The 21578-nt window shown below is 41.4% G+C and overlaps 1 protein-coding gene across 10 annotated transcripts in view; it reads right to left on the bottom strand.

The window, feature by feature from the left end:
- The window catches only part of cacna1g (calcium channel, voltage-dependent, T type, alpha 1G subunit), a 332915-nt gene that overhangs the window by 103335 nt on the left and 208002 nt on the right, over positions 1-21578 (bottom strand). For 7 of the 10 annotated variants that reach the window (XM_080872626.1, XM_080872635.1, XM_080872629.1 and 4 more), the window contains exons 11-15: positions 14673-14824; positions 12222-12407; positions 9872-9986; positions 7666-7821; positions 2806-2871 (exon numbers count right to left, since the gene is read on the bottom strand). In XM_080872626.1, coding sequence (XP_080728752.1) covers positions 2806-2871; positions 7666-7821; positions 9872-9986; positions 12222-12407; positions 14673-14824 — 675 coding nt within the window. The remainder of the gene's footprint in view (positions 1-2805; positions 2872-7665; positions 7822-9871; positions 9987-12221; positions 12408-14672; positions 14825-21578) is intronic. The other 3 variants (XM_080872632.1, XM_080872633.1, XM_080872634.1) reach the window with 1 other exon arrangement.

Here is a 21578-nt window from a genome sequence, read left to right as displayed (position 1 = left end):
TTGAGCGAAGACCCGTTAGTTGATCACTGTGTGTACGTTTTGACCAAAACTCTAGGAGAAGCAGAGATTCTTGTGAACAGAGGGTTGGATGGATAATGGACGGACCAAGCTCGCTGATCCGTCAGCTGCACGAACTAAAAGCTGATTCACTGAACTTCCCTCTGCTGGATGGAAGTCTTGTGTATAACTGACCAACCCACCTGTTTCATAATGCAGACTTTTATGTGATTTTTGCACAAGGTATTTTTGTCATGGTTTGTAGTTTTTGTTATGTATTTGCAGTGTTTCAGTTCTATTTGTTTTCTTTTCTGTGCTTCTTTGTCTTTCTAATTTCACCCATTCCCTTCTCAGTCATACTTCCTGTTTTGGGTTCTTTGACTTCTTTCTGATTATGTCACCTGCCTTTTTTTTTTTTAAGATTTACTCATTCAAATTAGTGCAGTTTATTAATGTCTGTACCAAAAATTTATAGCATGGAAATTCATCCAAAACTTGGCATGATAACTCCAAGGAGCAAGCCAGTCACAGGAAGGCACTGAAAGAAAAATGACAGTGAAAAGCCAGCAAAGACTTTAAAGAAAAAAATATCACTGCCAGAAAGCCAATCAAATTGAATGATAAACTGACTTTTCCTTTCAAATCAATTGAAATTGACTTGTTATGCTGGTACACATGTCAGTTAAGTTGTGTTCACAGAATAATAATTAAGTTAAAAAAATATCACCTTACAGGGTTTAAGGGGTTCTCTCATGCAGAATGTAACCAAACTATGGAGTACTAATAGCTCTTTGAGGGAAACAGAGGGACATAAAACTAATAACCGATTTGACCATTACACCAGAGAGCAGACTCCACCCAAATTCTCCATGTCATGCCTCAGACTTGCCCCTAGTAAGCTGTTGAATTTTTACCAGCTATGATATTGGACTCAGAACAATCTTACCACATAAAAAGTCCTGGATCAGTTTGAATAGTGTTCAAGTGTGCAAAGTTAGAGGACGTGAGGACGAGACTTACACTCATCTGATTTTTTAAAGGATTCATTTCACTGAGTGTAAGAACCTGGATCCTCTTCCCCCAAGCCATTTATTACCTCTCATCCTTTAGTCGGGCTGGATTTCTCTGTCAGTGCCGGGGTCAACCATAAAGCCAGCACTCACCCCGTTTCTCCCGCATGGCCCAGCCAGATAAAACAGGAACAGAGAGGAGGGGGGATTTTTTGGCTGAGCTGGTGGATTGTTCTTATCTGGAGGCTAGACAGAATGGGTTGAGGGCTGGTGGGAGTTGAGCTTTCTGATGTGGAGTCTGCTCTTAAGGTAGGACAAGAAAGTAGGAAAACACACACAACAAAGCCTATGTTGTCTTTCAGATACTCCACACAGCAGCCCCTCGATGCTGCTCTTAGTATCAACAGAAAAGACACCATGCAGGGTTAGAGAACTTCTAGATGATGTGACAACTCGTCTGGCAGCCAAATTGGAGCTCTTTTGCCGCAAGGCCACTTGGATGACTTAAAACTGGCTTTCTGTGCTCTTCACTCAGGAAGACACAGCTTATGTAGCTGTGATGAATCGACACTGAATTAGCTGACTTGTTACGTATGCTGAACTGCTCGTTTTAAATGTCTTTATTGAAAGACATCTTTTTTCCATCTACCACTAGCTCCATGGTCTTTTAAGCTTGAGTGTAAAATACAGCCAACAGGAGAGTCTGCAGATGTTTTTTATAATTACTGTGAAATATAAATGGTCAGTTATAATTATCTGACGATTTATTACAGGACTTTTATGGATAATGACAAAAGAAAGAAGGGATGTTGATTTTTCATTGTATTTACTTGGTGCTTGCAGGCAATCTTATATATTTATGTCTGTTTTTATGGAAATGGCTTTGAATACATGCTGCAGGCAGCACAATTTTCAATCTCAAGATGTTTTCTTTGTTTTGTTTCTGAGCTCATCACTTCCTGGGAATACGTTCATTGTGGAGTGATGAGTAAAAAACCATCTTGAATGAATCGTACACGTGGAGGCTGGAGCGGTGGAGGGACCGAGACACGGGACAGCCATGGCACCAGGATGTCAAATATAAAAAGACAGATTTTTTTGAAAAAAGTATAACTCTATTGTAGTTTTTCAACCTGACCTTAGATTGGCCCAGACTTCAGCCCTATAAACAAAGACTTTTGCAGCATTTGAACAAACGATTTCCTCCTAACATTCTCCTTGGGGATTATTCGCTGCTTTCCAATCAGAGAAGCAGATATTTTCTAACACAGTTGCTCATCTTATGTACTCATAACTTAGCCAAGAGAGTTTAATGTCCTTTCTAACCTTGGAAAAGCTCCCACTTCAGTACTCTCTTGGATTGGATTGGCAGCAGCAAAGATCTCAAAACTTCTGTGAATAAAATTGAAACTACTCTGCACGACTAGGAGGTACCAGGGGGCAAGTTTGAAAGCAAATTTGTTTTCCTAATTTGGTTAAAATGTCCCTTTAAGACACTAGGAGCAAGCTGTGTTTAGAGCCATCTCTTATTACTTACACATATTAGGATTTTTAATTTAGTAGGCAAAACGTTAGGGGCGCGTGAATGGCGATATTCATCAATCAGTCATTAATGGCGCTTCTGCAACAGAACTCCAAGGTGTAGCTGTTGAGAGGTCAGAGGCATCACCGTAAAGTTTCTGTACGGGCTGGGGGAGGGAGGGAAGGGGAGGAGAGGGAGAGCTGATGCAAGGGAGCGAGAGGGCGGTCAGTCAGCTAAATGGAAGAAGGGAAGGTGGAGCTGCAGAGCTGTACATACCCCTGAAACAACAGGCAGCTGAATGAGGCTCAGCTGGGCATGCAAGTCCTCCCGCTTGGCCACTTCCTATTAGCGGAAGTGATCGGTGCAGCCGGACAGGAGAGGGAGGCACACACAGGAAAAGAGGCACGGAGGTGAGAGGTTGAATCACAGCAGCAGACGAGAGCAGAAGGAGAAGGTTAGAGAAGATTCAGCATGTTGGAACATTTGCAGTTTACCATGCGACAGAACATGTCAAAGCAACTGTCCTGGATCGCAGTGTGCAGTCGTGAGCCGTACACGTGCATTTCAGCGGTCTGAAAGCTCAGGGAGTCAGGACTGCAGGACAGAGGTGATGCAGAGCCGTGTTTTATCCACCAGGCAGCCCACTGATGTTTCGTGTGATGAAATCATTTTCTCACAAAGCAGATATGAAAATGATCCTCATATAAGCATGAATCCTCCAGACTCGTGACTGTGCAGTAGAAACCGGCACGGAAACATTCCTCTGCATCTGGCCCATACCGTGCATGTTGGTGCTTTGGTGTCAAATGCATGTTTATTGTCACAGTGAGAAGTGCAATAAAAAGAAAGAAACACTTTTCCCTCTCTTCTGTTAAAAGCTCTCTCTAAGGTGGTCTGGTTGCATTCTCTGCAGCGGATATTGGATTCTGTCAAACAGACACATGGGCAAAACCTGACAAAAGGACACAATGGTGAGGGCGGACACTGGTAAAGAGCAGGAAGATTATGAGTATGGTGATGTGAGGGGTAAAGGAAGGAGTTAAGATAACAAAAAATGATAAGCATGATAAGATGTCCCTTCTGTCTTTAATTCCAAAGCAATATGGACATTTGAAGTACTCCACTTCTTTGTATGAGGCTGTATGTGTGTGTGTGTGACTTGGCACCATGTCTCCTGGCTTTGCTCACATCATTCAAGTGCCCGTTACCTAGCAACCTTGACGCAGGGAAAGTTTGGCTGACTAAAAATAAACTTAGTGTTTGCAGAAAAGGATGTAAAGCTGAAAAAAAGAAGGTAGGGAGAATTACGCCGGCAGCTCTGCAGTAATACAGGAGGGCAGAGGGGGAATACAAGAGCATAAAGGTTTCCTCATACAGCTGTAGGCTGTGCATTGTACTGTGTGAGCCTGCAGTTGTTTTTCTAATCTGTGTTTCTTTTCTACTTAAGTAAACATTTATTCACATTTCCAAAATGACATTAGCACAAATTAGTTTTATCTTTGTGTTAGAAAATATAAGCACTTATCTACAGTATCAGGCTTACATGACATTAGATAATGACCAAAACATTCAACATATGCTACAGTCTTATAGTTACTAACATAAATGGATATAGCAGCCGTTTATGGGAAAATTTAAAAAAAAATGTTTAAATGCAAATCCTGAAGTAGTATGATCTTTTAAATTACCTTTCATCAATCTGGAGAGGTTTCTTAACTCGTCAGTAAGGGTACAGAGTTTGTCATCAAATGTTGTTTTTATGTGAGTATATATATATTTTTTTAAAAACTGTTTTTGTCCCGATCACTCCCTGAGAGAGACAGCTGCATATTTAGCAATGCTAGCTTCTACCTGCTGTTCACCAGGTAGAAGCTAACGTTGTGTGTCGTTTGTAGTTAGCTGCTTTCTTTTAATGCTCCGATTACTCATAAGTCAGTGTTTGTGGATTGATAAACAAAACCATTACTCTGAAAAAAAAAAACTTTTGGATAGCAGTGCAGAAGATGTAATCGTTTATTCCGCTGGGAAAGCAAAGGCTAGCTAGCCTGGCTAGCAAAAGTAATGCTAATTCGCACTAGCGCTTTTCTTGCATTTCAGTGTCTTTTTTACATGGCCACAGCTGTGGTGACAAGAAATAACTACAATGCTTAATCTAACAGAAAATAGCAGCACTCTGGCCACAAAACTTAACTTGAGGGCTAACAATTCTGCCAGTAAGCGTTTCAACAAAACACTCCAAGAACCTTCGCTAACTAGCACATTGTGGTTTGTATTTCCAACAAAGCTGAAAGCCCCAGAAAATTTTTTGTCTACTCCAGTAGGCAACTAAAGTTCAGACAAGATCAAATTCACAAGAAAAACCTTGACTTTGGTGCTGTCCTATCAGTTGCTCCAGCCTTACTAGTACTGATAGTACATCCTACAGACTGAACGTCAGTTAATTTAGACCATTGTTCCACTAGAAAAGCAGGTCGGGAATCCTCAGAAGGCTCTTGCACTTGGCAAAATCTCCTATAGTTTATTGATATGATGTTAAAACGCTAACTTTGGAAGTGCAAAAATATAGATGGATTAATGCATCATTCCCAATCTGACTTCAAGACGCCAAGGCAAATTAATTTACTTTATGCTTGGCCTCCATCCGGAGCTTTCATCCAAAGCAGTTTGGGTGATTTGCACCCAAACCTCTGTGGAATTCCATTCACCATAATACTGCGTTTGATATTTTGATAGCAGGTGAGTGCAATAGAAAAAGCAGCCCATTCCAATTAATCCATATTGTATGAGCCTGTCAACCTTTCTTGCTGCTACCTACCATCTATTCTCTGTCCTCTCAGAGAGCTAAAGAGTGTCAGAGATCAAAGCACAGGTGTTGTCACCCTTTAAAAGCTGAGAGAGAGAGAGAGAGAGAGAGAGAGGAGGAGACAAGCAGCTGGGTGGGGATAGACTGGATACTTGTGCGATTTACTCTCACCCTCTATTTCTTTCTCTGACTCACTCGATCTGTCTCAAATAAAACATTGGCTGAAGCCTGAAGAGTGGTCTCTCAATGAGTTTTAGCTGCTTTCTTCCTGCGGCCCTGTGACTGTTCCCCCCAGCTGCCTCTTGTGCTTATCTGAGCTCACAAACACAGCACCGTGGCAGACAACATATCACCTTTGTTTTATGACAATAAACAACTCGCAATAAGCAGGGGGAAGATTCAGAAGGGGGGCGAGAACATATCCGAGCATGAAACTTAAAACAGGGGGATTTGGGTGATGTGGGCTGATGCACAGTCTGGTCTAGCGGACATAGTTTTCTTATGATGTACTTTATGGCGCTGGCAAATAAGCAGAACAATAATGAGGATGACTGCTGAGATAGTGGGAAAGCGTAGGAGGTGAAGTGGCTGACAGCAAAGAAAAGAAAGAAACGGAGATGAATACGAAGGGGAGACAGGAAAAATGAAATACTGCATTGCTATGCGTAACCCTGTGTCCTCACATAACCCGCTGCAACGAGTGCAAGAAAAGGCACGTTTTGTTAATGCTTATACAATTAGTTCTTTGTTGAGGTATGTGGTCCTGCACTGAAAAATATGAAGCATTAAAGCAAAGACTTCAAAATAACTACATAAAAAACACTTTGTTAAACACATCAGATCTCATTGGGGAACAAAATCATGCTGGATATCTGTACTGATAAGGTCTGGGCAATGTGTTACAAGTGAAAGGATGCCACAATTTTTGATGCCAATGAAAATTATCATTCTGCAGAGGGCTTAATTCAAAGACCCCCTAAAAATCAACATGGAAAAAAAAATAATGCAGCAGGCTAGTCCATTCTGCTGAAGCTTCAATGCAGCAACTCAAAAATGGTAGTCAGTAGTTTTTATGGCCTCCCAGGTCCTTGGAGGTCTCCTCCCAGATCTGGATCAGGGCATCACTGAGTTCCTGGACAGTCTGTGGTGAAGCCTGGTGGTATCACATGGGCCAAAATATAATATCCCAAAGGTGTTCTAGTGGATTTAGTTCAGGTGAGCGTGGAGGCCAGACAAAGGTATCAATTCCTTCATCCTCCAGGAACTGCCTGCATACTCTCACCACATGAGGCTGAGCTATGTTGTGCACCAGGAGAAACCCAGAACCCACTGCATCAGGGTCTGAGAATGGATACAAGGTTTTCATCCTGATAGCTGATTGTAGTCAGGGTGACATTGCCAAACCTAAAGAGGCCTGTGCATCCCTCCATGGATTGGCCATCCATCTCCAAGCCAGCCATGCTGAGTGATTTTACAGTCAGCATAATGTTCTTCAAACTTTTTCTCCAGACTCTTTTATATCATTCAGTGTTCTAAGGGGGAACTGCTCTCATCTGTGAAAAGCACAGGGCTCCAGTGGTGGACCTGCCACTCCTGGTATTCTATGGCAAATGCCAATCAGGATCCTTGGTGCCTGGGCAGTGATTACATGGCCCACTAGAGGATGGCAGGTCCTCAGGCCATCTTCATGAGTCTGTTTCAGATTGTTTGGTCAAAGACATTCACCCCAGTGTCCTGCTGGAGCTCTGGCAGTGCTCATCCTGTTCCTCCTTGCACAAAGGAGCAGATACCAGTCCTGCTAATGGGTTAAGGACCTTCTACAGCCCTGTCCAGCTCTCCTGGAGTAACTATCTATCTTCTGGAGTCTCCTCCATTATCTTGAGACTGTGCTGGGAAACACAGAAAACCTGGTATAGGCACGTATTGATGTGCCATCCCGGAGGAGTTGGACTACCTGTGCAACCTCTATAGGGTCCAGTATCACACACTGACCCTGGCCAAATGCAAAACTAATGAAGAAAAAACAGTCAGAAAATATGAGGAATAAAAAAAAAATGTCTGTGGCCTTCATCTGTAAAACCATTCTTGTTTGGGGGGGTTGTCTCATTGTTGCCCCTCTAGTGCACCCCGTCTGCTACTTAACTGACCAGATCAATGTCCCAGACGTTTAACTGACTAAAAAGTGTTCCTTTATTTATTTTTTTTGTGCTATGTAGATAAAGATATAAACAAATACAGATCTGACAGCAAGGTACATCAAATCATCGAGAGCTTTAAAAGAGAAACAATGTGACAAGATACAGCCCAATAATTTAACTTCAATTTAGTTGTACCTCTGCCTGAAACCCTTCAACCAAGATGGCAACAAGCAAGTTGAAGAGGACGTAGTTGCCAAAGGTCATTAGCGCGATGAAGTAGAGCGCAGCTACGGGAGAAGTGGAGGCCATGCCGTTATATAACACCTTGTTCCAGTCCTCCTGTGTTAGGATCTGCAGAGAAAGTAAGAGAGGCGCTTATAGGTAAAAGTATTGTTGAGCAATTCTTCTAGAAATTTCCCCGTGTGAGGTCTAAGTCTTCACCGGTCCTGATAATGCTTCATACTTCACGCCCCTACCAAGATCAGTGCAATTCAGCTCGGCATTTTTTGACAAATTTTGCTGACAAACAAACATTTTTCCCCCTCTGCTGCATTTTTGCAAGAACTTACCTGTTAATCCTCTAAGGTATAAGCTGTCATTGGTGATAACACTAACTATATTTAGCAGAGAACTAAATGGCTTTTCTGAGAAAAATAAATTGAACACTTGTTAACACATGTCAGTCAGAAAGGTTATTTTATTTCTTCCCTGATTGTGTAGACTTGAGAGATCAATTTAATAAAACAAAAGTTGTATATTCTGATTGCCCAGGGTTGGAGTTACAGCTGATGATGATTTAGACCCTGGAAGGTTAATGAGATACTTATTTAAGCCTTTTTTAAAACAACATATTGGGCCTCATGTAGACTGTAACGTGCAGTACATGGTAACTAGTAAAGATTAGAAGTTGAAACCTGTTTGCTGTAGCTGGATTGTTTGTGTACTGCTGGCAAAAATATTGGACTTTTTTCAAAGTCTTTGTAAGGCTGTAAAAGCTTTTCATCATACATGCTTAGTTTTCTTCTTTCTTTGTATTGTTTTATCTTTTTTCTTTATCTTTGCCTCCTTGTTCTCTCTGTCCCTGTCTCATTGCGTTTTTTTGTCTGTGCCTCTCTCTTTCAGTATACTTCCTGTTTTATTTTGAAGGTTCGCTCCCTGTCTGGTTATTGACGTTGGTGTCTCATTGACCTTCCTTCCTGACTACCCTTGTCTAAATACACTTAAATCTTTGGTTAATCAGAAAAAAACATATTTTGAAAATACTAGCAGTATTTTCTCAATTCTGCTTTAGACTGCATTCAGCCTTTCTCTGATTAGGACCCAAGAATATGTTTATTTGACTAGTAATAGCCCTTTTTTATTAGTACTTTCTCAGGTTCATGTGTGTAAATAGAGTCCTTAATCAGCGCCACTGTACCAGCACCAAAGAACACCTTGTGAGATTTCACAGCTTGACAGAGCAGCAATATTTGATTATGAGAATATGCCGATTTTAAGTAACTGTGATTTTTTTTTCTCTCCCCTATCTATGTTTTTTAAATTCCTGGTCATAGTAACACAGATCAGTTAAAGAAATGCATTAGATGCTCATTCTTGCCATTAATCAAAGCTCAAAGGCTCACCTACTAACAGCAGAGCTTTTAGCTGCAATAGAAGAAGTGGTTTTAACAAAATCTCTGCATCTTTATTCAGTGAAGTGCGGGAGTACGGCAAAAACTTGCTGAATTTACGAAGTTGTGTGCTGAAGGATAATGTTTCAGAAAAACGCAACATTAAAATGTAAACTTTCATCATTCTGTTCAACAGATTGAAGCAGTGAAGATACACTTGAGCTCTCCATGGGAACGGACACATCAGTACAACGGTCTGTACAGAGAAACATGCATACATCTTACAGCCAGTCAGGTGAATAATAAATGGTTACTATATTGAGAGTGATATATGCTGGACCCCCACAGTTACGGTTAATTCATGAATCTAAGGTGACATAATGCAAAGCACAAGCCTACATAACCTATAGAAGATAGCCAGAAATAGGAAATTAGATGACTGGAAGAAAATGATGAAGACAGAAAAGGTCTAGCGGGGCCATAGGGGAAGAGGTTGATAGATTTTATTTATTCAGGAGGAGGAAGAGGTCTTTCAGGCTCTGAACAGGAGCATGTTCAGTCATCACCAAGACTCAAGGAGATCTTACTGGAGGTTAGTTGCTCGAGGGACCACTCTGACAGGTACAGTTAGATTAAACAGGCAGCTGATGAACATACATACTGTAATTTCTTCATGCTGCTTATTTTTTATTGTTTCAAGACGGTGACTGTAAACAAGCAGTGAGGAATAAACAAGCCTGGAGCACCACTAAACAGCACTGGGGAAGAGGGGGAAGAGAAGACAAGCTCACCTGGAAGACAGTCACTATGGCCCAGAGAAGAGAGTCAAAGTTCTTCCTGTCTGGTAGAGTGTCTCCATCTCTCTCTGACCCAAACCTACAACCAAACAGATGCATCCCCAGGATACTGACCCAGGAGGGAGGGAGGGAGGAGGGGACAGGAAAAAACAAACAGGAAAAGGAGGGATAAATGTTTACATCACAGCAAACCCTTAGATACCACACAAATAAACAGAAATTATTTGTTGAAATGACATGTTTACCCATTATTATTGCTGCCTGTGAAAAAAAGAAGAAAAAAGCGGAGGATAAACAGCTACAGTCATACAAAAGCTTAAATAAAACTATATACTGACCTGAGACAGTTGCAGAGGTGATATTACATACTGAGTCCTGCCCCTGATTGGGTAGCATTCACTTTATTACCCTATCTCTTGACCAACAATGCTAATGGAAGTGCTTTCACTGGATTCAGCACCATGGAGAGTGACACAACCCACAACAATGACACCTCATGTATTTATTTATTTTTTCAGAAGATTACTCACATGCTGACTGATTTCCTCTACTTTGGAACTTTAAGGAGTAGTTTAAGAGACATTTACAAGCATAAGACGATAGCTAGGATTAGCTTAGTTTTGCATAGCACCCCATCACTTCACAGTAGAGCAGTGCTCCACAACACTTAACACTTTTTGCCTCAGTCAGAACCTCTGATTATTATTCCTCTTCCACTTTCAGCTTTCCAGCACAGCCGTTAAAATCCTTTCATGATTTTCTTTTCTTAGCCAGGCTAGCTGGTTGCTCCTGCCTCCACTTTTTATGTTAACCGTTTGATTACCAATCATGGCATACAGAATAGATTTGGGATATCCATTATCTAGGATTATCAGTTTTCCCTGGATTATTCTCATGTTAAGAAAATGTAAATAATTCATTTAATGGTGACACATGGGGGAAGCAACGTTTGCAAAAGCAGTCATAGTTTTTGTCAACTCCCTGTTTGAAGGGAAAAAAATAAAGGAATACATGTTTCTACTACAGAGCAGAAACTATTCACAGCACTTCACTTTTTCCATATGCTATCATGTTATATTCCAAATGGATTAAATTCATTTTCCGCCTTAAAATTCTACACACAATGCCCCATAATGGCAATGTGAAAAATGTCTGCTTGGAGGAAACCAGGCACCAGTCATGATCTGCTTAATACCATCCCTGTAGCAAGGGATGTGAATGCCTATGCACATGTTATATTTTTGTTTTCATTTTTAATAAATCCGCAAGAATTTCAATCTCTTTTTATTTTGTGATTATCTGGAATTGTGTGTAGAATTTTAAGTTGAACAAAATAAATGTAATCAATTTTGGAAAAAGGCTGTAGCATGACAACATGTGGAATGAGAAACTCCAAACATATACCCATATAAAGCTCTATCTGCAGCCACACGAAGAACTGTAGTAAAGAGTAAATAGTATAGTAGCGCATATACAGTGACACAGCTAAATATGGGTAGACTGGCACAGCGAAGCAAAGGCAACACTATGAAAGGCAGAGGGGATAAAGACAAAGAAAGCTAAGCTACATGTAACAACTAAGCGGGGGTGTTATTATTATGAAGCAGCAGTGAGTCGGCACCGCAGTCTGCCTTTTATTCAGGAACAGACACTGAAGCTCAACTGGAGCTGAGGGATCAATGAACAGGCCTCCGCTGCGTCAACTTGGCAAGCCTTCACTCAAATCAAGAGCTGTTTATCTATGCATATACAAGGCCCTTGGAACTTTGTGTATTTGTGTGTGCGCGCCTGTGTACTGAAACGTCTGTGTGCATGCGTGTATGTGAGGGCACAAATCTCAATAAGCTGTTGAAATGAAGCAGCAAATTCTTCGGATACACACAGAGACATGCTCCTTTAGTCGTAACACTCCCTCTTAAATAAAGGTGGGGGTCTGAAATACACAGAGAAGCATTTAGTGTCTTATTTAACAATTGAGTGGGTTTTTTGGGCTCAGCCACAAAGTCTACCCAGCCAGAAAGATGGAATGCTGATTGAAAGAGGGAACCACTTTAGTCTTTTCCCCCGATTAAATCATCTCACTGTTCCTGTCGCTCTCAACACTACTTGCTTCTCACACAGAAGTTATCGTGTACTGATTTACCAGTTTACCTTCATTCATCGCCTTTGTTCTTTTCAGTTCCACGGTCAGTGATTGAAACACTTTTTTTCCCCTTTTGATGTTATTCTTCCATTAGAATTGAGAAATAGAGTGGTGCCTACCTCCCCTACTGTTTAAACAAGTGGAAGACTGAAACATAAATATTTTTTCAGCCTGACTCACTCACTCTCCCCCTAAGAATACCTGAAGATGAAGATGAAGAGCATGAGGAGCATGCAGAAAGTGGCCACGTTGTCCATGGTCTTCATGAGCACCACCAGCTGTCTCTGCAAGGCCGGCATGAAGCGGACCAGTTTGAGGACGCGCATCAGCCGGAAAGTCCTCAGCACCGACAAACCCCCACCCTGCTGTCCCACGATCTCCCACACGCTGTCCGGAGAAAAGACAAAAACACATTTATAATTCACGTAAGGTCCAAATTCCAGTGAACTGTCTTCACGTCAGGCGAGCAAAAACCCAATTTTTCACTTTCTCTAAACACTGCGGGTTCCCAGATGTGGTCCTGACCACACTGACACAAATTATGGTCTAGCACTGCACAATCATTTTCTACAAAGAATAACATTTTCAGTAAGTTATGAAATGGTGAAAATGTGCTGCTTTTTTAATGCTTTAAAAATGATTTTTTGTTTTAATCAGTGAATGAAAGTATTTATTCTTCTGGCCACTTTGGATCAGCAGAGAAACCTGTAAACAAACACATAAAATAACATAACACAACATAACATAACTGTAGAAAATATCTTAGCTTTATCCTCCTGAACTGATCTGAAATTTATGTGTGAAAATGTACTCAGACACAAGCTCCGTCTTCTTTTAGCTCAGGTTTGGTCTCCACCTCCAGGTGAAGGAAAGATTTGATGCACCACTATGAGATTACCAGACACTATTCTGTACCTTTGCTTAGCTCCAGTTTAGTGTTGTACATAAAATTAATTTCAATTAAATTCAGTTAATTTTATTTATACAGCACCATATCTCAACAACAGTCACCACAAGGTGCTTTATATTGTAAGGTAAAAACCCTACAAAAATACAGAGACAACCCCAACAATCAAACAAACCTGCATGAACAAGCAGTTGGTGACAGTGGAAAGGAAGAACTCCCATATTTTCCTAAGTCCTAAATATGGTATTACTGATAAATATAAAAAATCTTCACAGACAGTGCTTTAAAATGTATTCGATTTTCTACTAATGTCTTTAGTTTTTGATACATAAGAAATTGTTTTATATTTAATTTAATTTAATGCTGTGATGCACAGTTTTATATATACAAGTATTAAGTGATAATTGCGTGCTGGAGGACTAAGGTTACCCAATACAAAGTGGGTTTGTGTAAAAAAAAAAACAAAAAAAGCAAAGAAAAAGAAATCTGGATTAATATATCCAAAGAACTACGACTCTACATTGATAACCTGCAGCTGGACTAGACACACCGAGGCCTGATGACAACCAATCCCGTTCAATCATTTTTCAGAACCATCAAAATAGCCAGAACTACAAGCACACCAGTATTCTCTTTTTCTCTTTTTTTTAAAAAAAAAGTGTTTTCTCTCCATTTCAGCTTTTTTTAAAAATAAAATAAAATAAATGCACTTTTACGTGACTGAAAACAAACCCTTTCTGAAATAAACTTTCTGATTTCTTTCTCCCAGGGATAAAGGAATTCAGAATGAATGTTTCGATATGAAGACAGGGCTGAAATTGAGAGATTGGCAAACAATAATAAAGCCAACACAACCTCGTCTCTCCGGACTAGCAACTGGATCACATCGCTGATTACGTTCCCTTTTCCAACATGTCGAAACGAAATAAGAAACCTCCTGTTTAGTTCTTAAACTGGCGCACACACCACAGCAACCTTTTTTTCTATTCAATTCATGTAGCACCAATTCACAACAATGGAGCTTTTTTATTGACAGGTAAGTGCCTTAAAATATTTGAGAGAAAATTCTAATTCTCATTATCGCACTGCCCCCTATGGACAGCAGTTGGCGCCAGTGGGAAAGAAGAACTCCCTTTTAACAGGAAGAGACCTCTGGAAATATCAGGCTGCGGGAAGGGCAGCCATTTGTGCCCACTCAGTTGCGGAGTGGTCAGGTAAAGGAAGAAGAACTTTACCTTTCATCTAAATTTTGTCACAATGCACCCAGATGACCTTGAAACCCTCTTTTAGGACAATGTAGACAAAAGTTACCAAACACAGGTAAAGAAAACAAAAAGATAGACCCAAAGGTCAACTGGGTCTTGATCTAGGCAGAGATCTTTTGACAGAGACAAACATGAACTCTGGTCTCTAACAGGATATGATATGGCTGCAAAATTCCACCACAATGATGTCAGGGACTCTTTTTCCTTTCTTTTTTTTTGCTTCAACAAACATTATTTGAAGGCTGTGCATTTCATTCGGTCAGGTTGCGTTTTGTATTTTATTACATTTTGTTTGAAGATCTGACATCGTATGAGATCTGCACAAAAATAGAAGAATTCATGTGGGAGTTGAATTCGTTTTCACTGCACTGAGCAGGGTTTGTGTTCCCAGTGGCATCCTTTTAAATATAGAAGCCGAGTGCAGAAAAGGATACGTGTTTTATTTGAGGGCATTCCTGTTGCCAGAGAGCGAGTCCTCACCTGATGACCACAATTATGCCGTCAAAGATATTGTAGGGGTTTTTGATGTAGCCAAAGGGCCCATACACCAAAACCTTCAGCAGCATCTCCAAAGAAAACAGGCTGGTGAATACGATGTTGCTGATCTCCAAGGCGTTGGTCAGCTCCTCAGGCTGAAGAGACAGAAAGACAAACAAGGGAGTAATTAATGTGTTATTACAGAGGAAGCAGCTCAGGATAAGTTGACTGTATGACTACAGAATAAACATCTGCTGTATCACATGAGTAAAAGGCAATTGCTGAAGACTAAATGCAACTAAAATATGACAAATTGGTCACAGTTTCTGTCTCTCACACGCGCATTACACCATATATATCATAAATGCATGTATGTACAGTGTCCTTATCTTCCACTGGGACAAGCACACCGATTGGAGTGCTGACATGCAACGTCTGCTCAAAGCTCATCAGAGAAATGGACTGCCGCTCACATTTCGATCAATCAAATGGTGTGTGTGTGTGTGTGTGTGTGTCTGTAAGCATCTGAGCGCAGAGGGGAAAACAGGCAATGAGAACAAGCAGACAGACAAGGGAAAGAGCTTCCGAGCCAAAGATAAAAGGCGCGGCACATCCAAATGTGACGCTTTATGTAAATCAGACTTCTATAGCGGGTATCAGTAATTATTGGTGGGAAGAAAAGAGGCAGAACGATGTTGTGTGTCTGTGGCCTGTGCAGCAACCCAGACAGGCTTCATGAGGCCTTTCATCTCCATGCAATAAACAGTTTACACAGCTCAAAACGTGGTGTCACACACACACACACAAATCCGTAGCACGGACATGACATACAGGATAGGTGTTGAAGGCCCAAAATGGGTTTTTACGTTCTCTATCATAAGTGTATGTGTCTCAATATCCCACTGTGTGTGTGTGTGTGTGTGTGTGTGTGTGTGTGTGTGTGTGTGTGTGTGTGTGTGTGTGTGTGTGTGTGTGTGTGTATAAATAGAGTCATCGTCCCAGCAGAAACATAATCCCCCGGCTGAACCAGGAGGTAATGCAACGTAATGTAAACACAGTGTGTGTCATTAAGGCCCGTCCTGGTGGGCTGTCACTAATCACTACACACCATGACTGTTTAAGCAGCGATTACACAACACTAGCAAGGATACACAGAGAAAAGGAGACAGAGATTAGCATCACCAGTTGAATAACAGATCCACGTGCTGAATCGTGGCACCAGTTTGTCTAGAGCCCTTAAGCAGCAAAGTCAATCGGTTACTTCGAAATATGCTCACTGCTGGTATTGTTACACTGCTTTCATGTCAAACTATGGGAAAGACAAGAATTCACCTCCTCCAGTGTGCAGAACTTGGAGACATCTATTGGCAGACTTTGAATGGAGTCTATAATGACCTGGTTTGATCCTTGGCCACACTTGCTTCTTGTTTAGACTAGTATGGAGATGCTGTACTGAGGGCATGTGTAGGGATCGGTTTTGCCTTAGAAGATGGACCAGGTCAAATACCAGTTGGAAGTTTGGTGGTTCAATCCCCGGTTCCTCCAATCTTATGCCAGAGTAGATACAGAACCACAGATTGGTTCATCAGTGTGTGTGTGTGTGTGTGTGTGTGTGTGTGTGTGTGTTAATCCTAATAAGGCAGAAAGTCCTTAGATGTAAAAAACAAAAGTGGTCAGTTGAAAAGTGTGATATTTAGCACTTATATGTAGGTGGAACTATAGGAGGAGAACATCTGGTCAAAATCAGAAGAAAATTCAATTCGATTACATTTTATATTGTAGCCAAAATGCAACAACAGTCAGGCTAAGAGCAGTTTATATTGTAAGTTAAAGAACCTACAATAAGAGAGTGAAAACGTCAACAATCAGTTGATGCCAATGTGAGCAAGCACCTGGTGACAGAAACCTCCCACAGAACCGGTTGGGTATAATCTGTGAATCTCTGAGCATCTGTACTGATGCATTATTAAAATGGCAGTAAAAACCAACGCAATCGTACACTCGAGTCTTCAGTCTGATTGCTACAATAGGAGCAAAAGCCAGAAAGTCACAAAAATTTTGCCCTGATATGAGACTGCAGGGAGCAAATCTGAATATTTCCCAGAGCACAGAGCGTAGATTTTAGTGCTGTTTTGTGATAAGGTTGGAGGTTGTAACCAATTGAATTCCTGCTCATTACCTTTCCTTCACACACAAGTAGAACAACTTTCAGTACACTGCCAGACATGTGCATGGGTGCAAAAGATCACAGTTATGAGCGCCTGTTTAAAAACTTTTAACCAGAAAGGCCTTTTTTCAGCCTACCCTTAAGTCACTATTTTATTTGCTAAAAAAAGTGCAAAAAGTACACAGTGGCAGCATGCTGAGAGAGGAATGGCTAAAAACAACTTCTTAAATCTTAAAGATGAATCGCGTTACTCACTGGGCACATGTCTGAGTAGTGAAACAGAACAAGTCAAAAGCAACCACCATCAAGAGAAAACTTCAATAAAGGGTGTTGACAGCTTGTTTGAGTTTCAACAAGTACACACTTACAAGTTGTTGCTTGGTATTAAGTCATTTTTCCCACAAGACCCTGAATTTAACACAAGGCCCGGAGGCAAATATCAGTCCAACAACACCAAGTGCTGATGTTGCACCATAACTCAGAGCACTAGTGCTTTTTTTAGTTTCCCCAGAGCCCTGAAATCTATGTTTCTTGCGCTGCAACTGTTCAAGATTACTTTGTGTCATGTAGTATGTGAAGTAGTATTTTGTTGTTTGTATGTCTGACGTGCTAAATAAAAATTTGAATGACCAACTTGTCTTCCGTGTTATTCATTTTTCTGTGCTTCTCTAGGAAGTCCAAGGTTTTCTTTGTTTCCCAGCACTCAGGTGCATGGAGGAGACACCAGTAGACAAGCAAATACCTAGCAGAGCTGGACAGGGCCGTAGAAGGTCCTTAACTCATCAGCAGGATCAGTATCTGCTGCTTTGTGCAACGGGAAGGAACAGGATGAGCACTGCCAGAGCCCTTTGAAATGACACTCGAAACCACACTGGTCACACTGGTGCCCGATTGGCATTTGCCATAGAATACCAGAATCTACCACTGGAGCATGTTCACCCTTTGAACGTGTGAAAGATGTGAAAGAGTCTGGAGAAGCCGTGGAGAGGGTTACGCTGCCTGTAACATTGTTCAGCATGGCTGGTTTTGGTGGTAGGTCAGTGATGGTCTGGGAGGCATATCCATGGAGGGACACACAGGCCTCTACAGGTTAGGCAATGACACCTCGACCCCCATTAGGTATCGTGATAAAATCCTGGTGCAGTGGGTCCTGGGTTCCTCCTGGTACATAGCAGTGCCCAGCCTCGTGCGGCAGAGTATGTTGGCAGTTCCTGGAGGATGACTGGCCCCTACGCTCGCTTGACCTAAATCCAGTAGAACACCTCTGGGACATTATCTTATCCAACTAATAAAGTCGTGTCAATGTTCAGTAAATTAAAGTGAGAAAGTAAGAACGTGTGCAACTTGTAAAAGTCAGCAACTGCCATAGCTATTCCAAGCAACCAGTGAGGCTTCAGTGTTTGATTTCCTGTGCTTTGCAATTTGAGAATAGGTCAACAAATTGTCATATTTAGGTTTTTGTGCATTGTACCCTTTCACTCGTTATGCATTTTAGGTTGAGCACCAGCATGTAACACAGCTGCTGTATTACACTACACGGTAGAGAACATGTACAGAGCAGAGGGCCACATTGTTAAAAAAAAAAGAATAATTTGTCGACAGTCTGCGGCGCAGCTCCTATCAGTGAACCCTGCTTCCTGAAAAACAAGCTTTCCCCCGTTTCATCTCACCTCTTTGTCTTTGTGTCTCCTGTGTCTGATTCTGTGTTCACAGACGCAGATCAATCTGTTCGTTTGATCCCGTTGCTTTATTGTGTCCATTCATTTGTACAGGGACGAGTGTGGCGGCGGCAAATCCTTCTTATTCGTGCACGCGCGCGCATAGATACACGATTACGGAAAGTTCAAGGGGGTAAACAAATGCGGGGGCACTTAGATGTTTGTGTTTTCTCTCAGATGAATGCCCTCACACACAGTTATGCAGAAGCACACACACACACACACACTCAGTGCAGTGTGCAAAGAGGCGTCTCCAAAGTTACATTAATAGCCATGTGCACGCACACATCCACAGGCCACACACATAAATCCACACAGTGCAGCTCCACTCCCACACTCCTAACAATGTACGCACATATTTCTGCACAGACTCACACTTATAGCCATGCATGCAGACACACACATCCAGCTGTATAATAGATGTGGTTGATAAGCCAGAACAAGAAGTACACTTTTTATGAGGTGAGACTTGGACTGCAGACATCTGGGCCTTGAGACCGAGGTTCAGGTCATTATTTTTCCCCCACTGTTTCTGCTCTGCTATTGTTTCAGCTTGTATATTAGACATTCCTCAGACATCATGCAAGATTACTGCAGGAGAATGAGACCATAAAAGAGTTTCTCACACACAGAAGGAGCACACAAGAGACAAAGAGGGTGAAAGATACACCAACCAAACAACATATGCATACACACACGCTAGTGTCACAGAAGCCTCACAGCCATTAACTTATCAAACGGGAGAAATTTTTTAATTGACTAATGGCCAGTGAGGTGCACGTGCTACCTAGAGAGAGATTAATGCGTCCAAATGCCCGACCGTGTAAGCGAGAAAGACACTCTTGCTTTTCTAATTGCTTCCTTCGATGGCTGTTTCCTGGGTAATGAGGCTGCGGGAGCATTAGGAGGTAAAGTGTGTTAGATGAGGAATAGCGTTATCTGGTTAGCACTAATGTAATGCCACCTAATCTGATGTGATCTAATCTAAACGGGATGCTGTGCTCCGCGGCGCTCCAGACTGTCAATGATGCAGCGCCATGCCCGGTGTGTGTGCGGCGCGCGCATGTTAGTTTAATCAAGTGGTTTTCATGGGCTCGCTACAGAAGAGGGCATTTCAAGTATGAAACGGACATTGATACACTCACTACTGGGGTTAGAGGTGATTTAATAACAATGAGGAGGATACAGTATCTCCTCATCATTGTCTTGTCTGAGATGATTTAATGATTAGGAAGTCTATAGCAGCCACTTAACAATAATTCTGAAATGAAATAATGATGCGGAATTTAATTTGGCTTTTGTTGGCCATACTGATACTACGATGGCCCTGAAACGCATTGCAACTTGAGAAAATGCCAATAAATAGAAACACAAAGCAAAACAAAATGCCACAAAAGCCCCCCCCGACACAACAAAGACAACATTGTTTTTGGTGCTTCGCAGCAATTTTTTCTTAAGTTGCAACCATTGGAAGTGTTCTTGCTAACTTGATTTAGGTTTGCAACCCATCAGGATTTAACTCAACATCTGTTGAAGTTGGAACAATATGGGCTCTCCTTGGCGTTTGTAAAGCATTATATACAATTTTCTTCTTCTCTTTGCTGTGACACTACAGCAGGGGTGTCTAACTCTAGTTTTCGAGACCTGCTGACCTGCAGCTTTTAAATGCATCCCTACTCCAAATCAAATGATTGGATTACCTCGTCAGCATGCCATCAAGATTGGCAAAGGGCTGATAACAAGCCATTCATTTGATTCAGGTGCATCGGAACAAGGATGCATCTAAAAGCTGCAGGACAGTAGCTCTTGAGGACTGGAGCTGGACACCCCTGCACTACAGGTTTCCCTTTTTTACTGCTGTTCTGAGATAGTACATTCCAGCCATTCTAAGCTTCAGCTCCCGAAGCAGTAGTAGGCTACAGATACATGGTACAACATTGGTCCCAGCCTTATTGAGCCTATGCAATGTTGAAAATGTAAAGTGACAAACTTTTGAATTATTTAGTTATTTTTTGCTCACATTTCTTCTCAACTTGCTACTTTGGGCATCCAAACAGCAGTGCAGAAAGTAAGTAAGTAAAAGATTGCACTCACGATATGTGTGAAGAGCTGCAGCAATATAACTTTGCTGTTCCCTCTGTGCCACACATAAGGTAACAGTGTTATGGTAGGTTTTTAGTGCTATACATGAAATTGTAACTCCCTCTTTGACCTTGAGCCTGGCTAAAGCCTTGCCTTTGCAACTCTGTTGTCGTTACGAAACCCGCAATGCGCAAAAACCACAGCACTCCAGTCATTATTGTTTCATGTTGTGCCAACCGCAAACTGGCAAGTCACATTAGCATTCTTATTGATGGGGTGAATTCAAACAGAAAGAACTATTTAAAGTTTCGTCAGGAAGTTGCTAAAGTCTTTTGTGGCTTATTGTACCTTTGGTTGTGGTGCCTTCATGGATCTGTCGTGGCAACAGTGTGACCAGTCTCACTCCCAACTTTTCATTTTTGGATTCTTGGCCAGGTTCCCTTGTATTCAAGCTAGATGCACTTCTTACTCATGAGCTTCATGTTAGCAGTGTGCAGAGTTAATGTTGTGAAAAGAATATTTTAGACCAAGCTGTGATGTTTCTGAGCTGTTTTAGTGACTCAACCTGACCGAAGAGGGAAAACTAAGAACCTGCGTGCTTTAACTGGATGCAAACTTTTTCTGACAACACTGGCTTGGCCAATGTACAAATTAAAATTTAGGCTTGACAATGGGAGTAAAGCTAAGCTAACTGGCTACTTGCTGTAGCTTCATATTTACTGAACAGATATTATAGTGGTCATGCTTATTTTTCATTATCTCAAAAGATCATATTTCGTACTAATGCAATAAATCTGGGGTTCAACAAGGCTCACTTAATATAATGGTTGATTTAGTAATTGTTGTTTAGTCTCTAAATAACAATGTCACCTTGTTATTATGGCATCTGACATATTCTGTTATAATAAACAATATAAGTCAAATGAACTTTTACCCCCGGTC

Source organism: Rhamphochromis sp. 'chilingali', assembly GCF_963969265.1.
Source record: "Rhamphochromis sp. 'chilingali' genome assembly, chromosome: 22".
In the NCBI taxonomy this organism is placed as follows: Eukaryota; Metazoa; Chordata; class Actinopteri; order Cichliformes; family Cichlidae; genus Rhamphochromis; species Rhamphochromis sp. 'chilingali'.
This window is presented reverse-complemented; position numbering and strand designations above follow the sequence as displayed.